General features: G+C 22.2%; 1 protein-coding gene across 2 annotated transcripts; it reads left to right on the forward strand.

Annotated features, from left to right (window-relative positions):
* The first annotated feature begins 1478 nt into the window (after positions 1-1478).
* Positions 1479-9374, forward strand: LOC126898579 (tumor suppressor candidate 2-like). Of its 2 annotated transcripts, XR_007702305.1 has the most exons (5): positions 1479-1751; positions 3320-3538; positions 3617-3728; positions 7673-8133; positions 8210-9374. XR_007702305.1 is itself a non-coding variant. In XM_050672791.1 (4 exons), the coding sequence occupies exons 2-4, from the start codon at positions 3372-3374 to the stop codon at positions 7763-7765; spliced, it is 372 nt and encodes a 123-aa protein (XP_050528748.1). In that variant the 5' UTR covers positions 1479-1751; positions 3320-3371; the 3' UTR covers positions 7766-9374. The 2 variants fall into 2 exon arrangements, 1 of the variants encoding a protein (XP_050528748.1); XM_050672791.1 differs by having other exon boundaries at positions 7673-9374.
* Positions 9375-10262: the final 888 nt, after the last annotated feature.

Genomic DNA, 10262 nt, shown 5'->3' on the forward strand with positions numbered 1-10262 from the left:
TAATTACAATGGCACAACAAGGGAGGGTTTGAGAGTTAACCTCTAGAATGTTTAAATTTTTTTTGTTTTTGCTTATTAAAATTTTTTTTAATTAGTGATGAAGATAAAGAAATTTTGTTGAGCAAAATAAAAAAGTTAGTACCCCCTAAAATAATTTTCTAGTTGCACAACTGACTCATTATATTATATTTCCTTGTCCACACTAGCGTGTGATGCAACATAATAAATTCTTAGTTTATTAAAAAAGAAATGAAAGTATATTTTTATCTTTTTTCAGGTTATACGTTTTTTTTTTTACTATCTTTTACGTATTTTAAATGTTTAATGTGATTTAGTGATCTAAATGGTTTTTATTTAACACTTTTATAGATAGTAGGAGTACCCGACTACACCCATCACAATATGCGTTCAGCAAAAAAAATATTACTTTAGAAACAGTCCCACATATAAACTAAATAATAATTTAAAAAATAATATGACTACAAAATACTTAGGTGTATTCAAAATTATACTTCATAATAATCTACAAATTATTATTCAGTACAATAGGAAAATTAATGAAAACATAATTATTAAATCTAATCTTTAAATGTCGTGTTATGAGTGAAGAATACAGTAACTAACAAAAAATTTAAATAAAATTGATACTCTCAAATCAAAATCATGTATTACTAAAAACTATTTGCGCCAATAAAAAAAAAAAGGTTATAAACCTTTTGCAATAAACAAGGAAATTTTTTTTGAAGCTATTCAAAAATTAAAAAAACAATTCTAAAAAGTACAATAATTTTTCATGATTATGACCAAGAGGCCCAATTGCTATTAATAAAAAGGAATTAATTTTTTTACCTCTCCTAAAATAATTATAGTGGTTGTCATCATTATTTATTAGTTACTGGTGATCAAATTAAAAAAATTGTTTTGTTAAAATGTTTAATTTTTAGTATCATAAAAATAATTAAAAATTTTTTTTAACTAAGAAGTGTCCGTAGTTAAGAAATATTAAGGGAACTGATTTTTTGTTAAAATATAATATCTCATTTTCGAAAATAAATCATAAAAAAATTTTGAATCATATTTTAATAGAAATGTTTTATTATGGCGATTAAATTCGTCACAAATACTGTCACAGTTTTGTTTTATTAAATTTTTGGCTCCTATGTTGATTATTATTATTATGATTGATATGTCGTCGTACTTACTTTATTCTTAATTATCTAGAATATTTAAGAGATTTTAAAAATATATATTTATTTAAAATAATAAACAAATATACATTATTTATTATACAAATTAGAGAACAGCTTTAGCTTACCTTTAACAATTTGAATTATATCTGCTAGTTTGCAATATCATTTTGCATTCTCAATACAGATAAGGTTTTATTTATACAGATAGCTGTTTAATTATAGCGGTATTATTATCGTTGATAGTATAATCTATAGTTATGATAATTGTAAGCTAAACTTAAGTAATCATTTAGAAATTGCATGGTATATCTTATAATATTTACTAAATTTTACTTTGTTAATATAGATTTTTAATTTTTGTTCTCATATTCTGATATCTAATTGTTATTTTATTTTAAATATACAATGGTGCTTGTATTTAATCAAATAATACTTATGATCTTTTTTTAATGTGCCTGTTTTTTTTTTCAAACTATAACTTTTTATGTGTCTATTTAAAAAACTTTTAATGTATAAATTTTCAAGTAAAATTTAACAACAATTTTTGTTAAAGTGTAAATTGTAAGTAAACAATTTGAAAGTTATCATCTAATTTTGTTAAAAAAAATTGGATAATTTAAATTATAGATGTTTTTATAATGTGATTCAATGTTATATCTAATTGAGGCAAAGTTAATACTTATTTAAAATGGTTAAAAGTTAATCATATATCAATAAGTTAATTATAAGCTTTATAAAAATAATCAAGTAAGAATTAAATCTAGATGATCAGGATATGGATTAATATACTTTTAATAAATTATTTCAATTCACCCAAAATTTAAAGTTATAAAACTCTAAGATAAAACTATTAGTCTGTTGTTAACTTATACAATATGTTTTATATTTAGAAAATTAATTATTAAAATTTAATTTATTTGTTGTTAAATTTAAACTGAAAAAAATGATTAAAAATATATTAGAATTAAAATTAAATAAATTTTTAATAATTGATTTTCTAAATATAAAACATATTGTATAAGTTAACAACAGACTAATAGTTTTATCTTAGAGTTTTATCACTTTAAGTTTTGGGTGAATTGAAATAATTTATTAAAAGTATATTAATCCATATCCTGATTATCTAGATTTAATTTTTACTTGATTATTTTTATAAAGCTTATAATTTACCTCATTTACTATTATTGTTTTAAAAATTTTGGTTACAAATGTTCTTTTATAATATCTTCTTTAGTAGAATAGTTTTAATAATTGTAATTTATAATCAAAGTATCTATTACTTTTAATTAATTTTGAATATAACCTCATGAAACATTAATTAAACATATATTATTTTGAATACATGAAAGTTTCATGTATTTATACAATTATATTAGTTTCTAATAAATCTTAAGAGAATAGTATTTAATTATGGTAAGGGTTGGAGGACTTAGTCCCTTTATGTAGTCCATCTTTTTAAGATTTATGTTCTATTGATTGTTATTTTCAATATTTTTTTTAGAAAAGTTATTTTTTCTTTTTGTCAAGGACTGAAATCTTATAATTTATTTGTAGTTCCTATGTATATCTCAGTTATAAATAATGATTTCGGTTAAGTTTTTAGAACTGGTTTAAAAAGATTACCACTTTCTGTTTCAAATACAAAATCGTAAATAAAAAATAGGTCTTAAAACAGTCTTAAATATTTTGTATTATTCATGAAATGATTATTTAGGGTGGTTGTAACCGAGTGTTTAGTTATAGATTATTTATGGTTGGAGTTTTCGCTATATTCTGCTTTTCTGCAGTACAATTTTAAAAGTGGGACAAAGTTGGTAATGTATCAGTGTCTGATATATGCTGTTTTGGATTCACAATTACTTCTGTTTATTCAGACAGATCAATTAGGTAATAGGAGTCACCATTTCTCTCGCTAGCAACAAACTAACCATTTGTCTCATAGTAGAAAAGATTGAGAAACCTTTTCTTTGAAGGGGAATTGTAATGGCCTCTAATGGGTTGTAAAAGTATAAAAAATGATAAATAAAGTGAATAATAAAATACAAATGTCATCTGTGTATTTTTCAATTAGTAGGATAGATAGTTAAATTTGTATACTTATATTAGGTTTTAATTATATTTTCCTATAGGTACAGAATAGTTACATGACAAGTAAAGTTAGTAAAGTGGCCAAGAAGATTCATGGGTGGGAAAACATCTAAACCATCAAGGGGATCCTCAAATCAACTAGGAGGTAAAAAATATCAAAATGAAGAGCAAATAAATAATGACACCAATCAACATCAACAATATCAAAAAGATTTCATTAGTAAATCATCACTTTATCCTTTTGTCCATCATAGAAGAGGGTAAGTGATTTTAAGTGTTTTGATCCTTTGAATAACTTTTCCAGTATTTTATTTTTTTTAATTATTCTCTTCCTCTAGTTCAATGTACATAGATGAAGATGGTGACGTAGCTCATGAGTTTTATGAAGAGGCTAAAGAAGGTTCAAAATTAACATTAAAAAAAATTGGTAGACATGAATTGATACCTCAGGTGAATTTGTTAACATAAAATTTAAATTATTATAAATTTTCATTGTCTACAAATATATTGAAGTGTTTGATTAATTGATTGTTGATAAAAGGTTAATAATATTATATATAATATATATAATTATGAGTTATAAAATTTTTTTTTAACATATTGTCGCTTATACTGCAACAGTATTTCAACATTTGACTTAATAAGAATGTATTAAAATAATAATTATTAATGATAAAATAAGTGTTTACAAAAATGATTTCTGTATACATTTATGTGAGACTCATTGATTTATTAAGTTTGAAAATAAAATCACTTCATGAATGAAAAGATGTATAATTAAAATTTATCTTTTGATAATCCTGTAAGTCTGCATTAATATGAACTGTTGCAGTATAAATAATATTGACTTTAAATTATCAACTTTGAATATCCTCCAAAATAGAATATAATAGATTATAACTATTACATTAACTGATTGAAAGTATAAATTTATATATACAGGTGGAGCAGATCTAACTAACAACTTATAATCTACATAACATTTAAAAAATTTTTTTTTTTTAATCAATTTTTACAATATAGGACTATATTTATAATATGTTTTATGTTATTTTTCACTAAATTTTAAAAATTAATTAATATCTGATTAAAATTAGTCATTTTAGAGATAATTTTTAAAGAAAAATTTTAATACTAAAAACTTTTATATTAATTTAGTAGTTACATTTATACATCATTTTGTTAAATATTGAAATTTTTTTAATTTTAGTTTCGATGCGAAGTTGAGAAAGTATTGTTTTTACTATGATGTGGTTTTTTTTTTGTCTGTTATCACTTTTTCTCAGCTTTCACCGAACCGATTTATTTCAACGATACGTTAAAAGATCACATATCGTATCTAGTCAAAGACATTACCCTCTCAAATTTAAAAAATTGCTCTCGTTCCCTGTAAATAGGAAAAATCTCCAAAATAATTATAAATTTAAAAATCCTACTATGCCACGTCACCATTGTGCCGCGACCCCCCCTGTGCTGGGTTTTTTAACTTGGCTAACCATTGAACACTTACAAAATGTTAGAAACATTTTCTAATAAAGATTTGAGATAANGAACACTTACAAAATGTTAGAAACATTTTCTAATAAAAATTTGAGATAATTATTTTTGTAAAAAGCGCGCTCAAATGTTACTATTTTTATGAATAAGAAATTGAGTACTATTACAAGTAAATTAGGTAAACAGATAATGTTTACTTTTGTCCTTAACATACGTGGACTAATGTTTGATACCATAGCAAAATCGTAAAAAAAAATTTTAATTGTAAAAAACTTCAAAATGTTATATAAACGTTACTGCTAAATTTAAATAAGAGTTTTTGGTATCAAAATTTATACAGACTGTTCAGTATATAAAGAAAAAGGTAAATTGTTATAAATTATGAGAATAATAGAAACCCGTTTCATTAATTATTGAAAACCATATATAAAACGGCTATAATCAAATCTTAAAAAAAAATTAAATTAAATAATTGTACACATATGATGTGTAAGTATAAAATAACTTAAAAATAGTCATAATCTGTATCTCACCAACAATACTGATAATAATATGGACTAAATTTGATCATTTTCTATTTATAAGCTAGTTAAATATGTATAATGCCATTAAAATAAAAGTTGACACCTTTACAATATATAAGGATTTAACATTATAAAAATGTCCCCAGTATTAACTTTATGGAAACATTATAACACTACATAATTATGAAATTGCTACCAAGATAATTTTGTCGGGAATTCAAAAATATCTTTGCCCGTCACAACTAACAAATATGTAATTATGAGAAAAATATACGTAAGCTCATAAATTTGCAAAAATCTTAGTTTTATTTTTTTAGTAGTTTATTGTGAGTTTGAAAAAGAAAATATAGATCTATGTGTTTTTTAATCATTAAGCCAATGATGTATTTGAATTTTGTATATAGCAATTATTTCATAATGTAATTTTTTTTTTATTATACATCCAAACTACCTGAAAACTTATTGAAATTTGAAAAATATTTTTATCATATTCTATAAAATTAGTTTAATAACTAGGTAACCAAATGATATTCATCAAATCTAATTATATCACTATAACAAGCATAAAAAAATACATAAAACTTTTATTGTTTTTTAACCTATAAAAAACTGCACTTAAAAATGTCTATAAAATTAAATTTAAATTTATACAAATTTTTGAGCTTTACATATATTTGTTCTTGTAGTTGAGTTTTTGGTAGTTATTTTCTATTTAAAAATAAATAAATAAATTTCTGAATTTTTTATGAAATTATTTTTGTAGCAATTTTTTAGTTATAAGATTACCATAAAAATAGTTACAATGGAGGCTAGTTTATTTTTCTAAAAAATGATTATTAAATTTAAAATTTGATAAAAACAGTTAAATTTGACGGATAAGACCCAAAAGATAAGAGCTAAAATAGTACTTAAAACTGAAACAGCCAAAAAAATTTTTTGATATTACTTTTATTTTGAAAATAACTGAGTGGATTGGGATGTATGAATTGTCTGTTATATAAAAACATCAGAATATATTACTTAGTTGTATTTTCTATTTCATAAAAAGTAACAAATAAGAAAATATGACTTAACTAATGTTATTATGTAATTTTTATATTACAGGCGATTTATCTATTACAATCTACTTAATTACTTACAAAATTAAAGAAATATCTTTATTTAGAACATATTTTATACAATAAGTATGTAACTATCATAGTGAAGTTAGAATAAAATAAAAGAAATTTTGTACTCTGTCAAAAATTTGGTGATAAATCTTAATAAGTAGTACTATTTTGTCAGTGAAATTTATTTTAAGTAACTTTTTTTATATAAATTCATTAAGTATTATTAGTCAAAAAATAATAATTTTTGCATGGTTTATTAATTTTAACAATGTAATTTAATGCACATATCATGGATTTTTTATGAAATCATATAATTTAAAATTTTTTAGATACATATAAATTCGTAATTTAATTATGAATAATGAAAATATTAGTATCAATAAACTATTTTAAAATGTATAAAAACAGTTTTTTACATTTATTTTACTAAATTTACAGTGGTAAATAAAATTTCTATTTTTAAACTTCCAAATTGGAAATTTTTAACTTACAACTCTAATGCAGAGTGATTGGCCAACTATGTCTCATGTAATATCTTTAAAAATACAAGTGTTATAAACAAATTTTTTTTTTAATAATTATGGATCTTGATGAGATGTTTCACAAGAAAAATTAAATTTCTATCATCATCCCATAGACTTAAAACTTATATCAATTTCATATTTTCCAATGGCAACCCCATATTATTTTTATATATTTTTGTTCGTCATAAAAAAAATATATTTAGCAAAAAAAAAAAAATTAAAAATCATGAATTTTCAATAAGATATGTTACTTTAAAATTTACGATATTTGATGAAAAAATTCAGTAGTTTTTCCGACATAGTCACATTATTATTTTATGTAGCGATAAAAGATACCGGTTTACTATGTCAACTCACATAGTCAGAATAGCGCTTATTGATTTACGACCTATAACGTTCGAGTTTGTTATAATTTTTTTTCAATAAACCCTAAACTTTAGAGAGCCGTATAGCGCTTAATATTAAATAAAATAAAATATTTTTTTTATTGAACTAAATCTCATGGTGTAAAAAAAAATAGGGTTGCCATTTGAAAATATTGATACAAGTTTCAAGCATAAGGGATGGTGTTAGAAATTTAAATTTTCTTATGAAAAACCTCATCAAAGATCCATAATTATTAAAAACAAAAAAATGTATATAACACTTGTATTTTTTAAGATTTTATGTAAGACATAGTTAGCCAATCACTCTGTATATTCATATTATATTAAATTATTTAAAAATATATTTTGTTTTAGGGTGATGTCCCTTTGGATGTACCATGTATAAAATATGATTATCCTGTTGTATTGTTGGAGCAACCTATTTGTAAAAAAAAACAAGAAAATTAATGTAAATTGGCAAATTTCATTGGTTGTATTGTATTGCTTGATTATACATCTATCAGTATGGATTTAAATTTAGGAAGAATTATTATAATATGATTCTACAATCCTTTTATGTGTGCAATATTTTGTATTTGCTGTGATATGTATGGAAGTGTACTATATTACCAAGTTGCTACTAATTTTCATATAGATGTTTGTAGTTAGTGAAAAAAAACCAGCAAAGTTTATTGAGTAAAATAGCTTATTACTATAGCTCATTGTTTGTTTGGAGGAATTTAAACTAAAAACATGTAAACCAAAGATGATTGCCATCTACTTAACCCTATGTGTATAAATTATATTTATTGCAATGATACATAGTGTGTCCGTGAGTGTATACATTAATATTTAAATACAAAAGTAGTCAATAAATATGTAATTAAATATTTACTCTATTTGTTAACCTAGTTTTTAAAAAAAATTTTTTTTGTTACATAATTTAATACTTTTAATAGTAGTGTATGATTATTTGAAATATTTACTATATATATTATAATACTAAGTTTTATTATTTTACCAATTAATACTAGTTCATGGTTGTCATAAGTTTAGAATTCCTGTAAAACATGGGGGAGAGAATTGAAGAAATGGTTAGTAAAATTATAAAAATGTTAGGGAATTTGATCATTTTTTAGAGTTATTAAAAATTGATCAAACCATACATGTAATCTGTTATCTGAGTTAATTTTCAACATATTTAGGGGCTTAGATCTCTCTAGTTCCTCTAGTTTCATATATGCAAATAACAATATAAACAAAGGGGCTGTTAACATCATATGCCCTGCATAAAATATGTAGTTTTACACACCTAAGCTATGTATGCCATTTACTTATTAACTGACTGGAAAATTATGGAAAAATCAGATAATTTGAGTTTTAAATTTGTGGCAACTATAGAATCTAACAGTTAAATCACAGTTATCTAACAATTTTTTTGATTGGAGACATTTATCTTAGTTGTTAAAATTATAAGTTAAATTTTCATATTGTTCATTATTTTGTATTATTTTTTATATAATTATTATAAAAATATTATACAATGGATTCTATTGTATGAGGTGATTCGTTTAACGCTAGCCACTCAAATTCACTTAAAACAATTTTTTTTTGGCTTTTGTTATTGCATATGTATCTCCCATTTATCTGTTATAAAATGTTATTTATATTCATTCCTTATAACTTTAAGGGTGTCAAATTAAAATTTTTTAAAATGGAAACATACATATTTAACTAGCTTATAAAATAAAAAACGATATAATTTCATAATGTCTGGCCAATAAGAACTTTTGACAACTTTTCAGAAGTTATTAACATTTTTATATCTAGGTGAGAGGAGAGTGAGGCTGATAAATGTCTAGAATTAAGAATAACAGAAACCTCATCTCCAGTAAATACTTGTAATTGTTAATATAATTTTAAGATAAATTTAGTGACTGGCATTAAAAGAATCGTTCTGTATAATACATGAAAAAGTATAATAATTAAGTTATTATTTTTTTCCACAAATATTATGTCAATTTGTTTTTCTTAACTTAATAAAATGATTTATTAAATATATCAAACATAATTATTATGTATAATTATTTGTTTAATAATTCCAATTTATATTGTGTTTTAAGTTGAACTTAGAATATATTACTTGAAATTATAAACAATTAAATTCTATTATTCATAGAATTTTGGGTAAAATATTCTCTTTACCATGTTTAATTTAACTAAGAAAACCAGCAAATATTAAAAAAAAAAAAAAATTGTCTTGATCTAATAACAATTATTAAGGAAAGTCTCTGTTTTGAAATAACAGATTAAAAATTTCTACAAAAAAGTCATTAGTAATTACTAATATTACTTATTGAGACATTTTAAATTGAAAATATTAATGTAATAATGTAACTCGAACAAAATTTTAGAATTGTCAAGTCATTTCATAATGTACATATTTTGCTACTTAAAAAGATGAAGTTAAAGTTGAATAGTATAAAACTTGTTTATAGAAAAATAATTGTATATTTTGTCTTGATTATTATTATAACAAATTCTTGTAAGCGTGTAAACATTTAATTTTTGATTAATAAGCAATAATGCAATATCCTTATCTCAGTCATTTCCTTCAATTAGTGAAATTGTTTTACTTTTTATCAAGGGTAGCTGCATTATTTAAAAAATTCTTCTATACATTCTACACAACTTAATAACTATTATTATTATCAGTCATAGGTTATATTCAATAAAAAAAATTTCATATTAATTTCAATATTTTTAACAATAATTTTATTGTAATTTTTAATATTTAAGCCTTTGTAATTTTAATTAAGGAAAAGAAAAAGTCTAGTACTACAAAATCTTTTTTTATAGTAATAATAATAATAATAAAGAATCGTTATCATATTATTTTTACTTGAGGGAGGAGAGGGGATATTATATCCATGACATACAGTCCATTGATAAATTTGTTTATAGA

Source organism: Daktulosphaira vitifoliae, unplaced genomic scaffold, assembly GCF_025091365.1.
Source record: "Daktulosphaira vitifoliae isolate Bord-2020 unplaced genomic scaffold, ASM2509136v1 Scaffold_2, whole genome shotgun sequence".
Taxonomy (NCBI): domain Eukaryota; kingdom Metazoa; phylum Arthropoda; class Insecta; order Hemiptera; family Phylloxeridae; genus Daktulosphaira; species Daktulosphaira vitifoliae.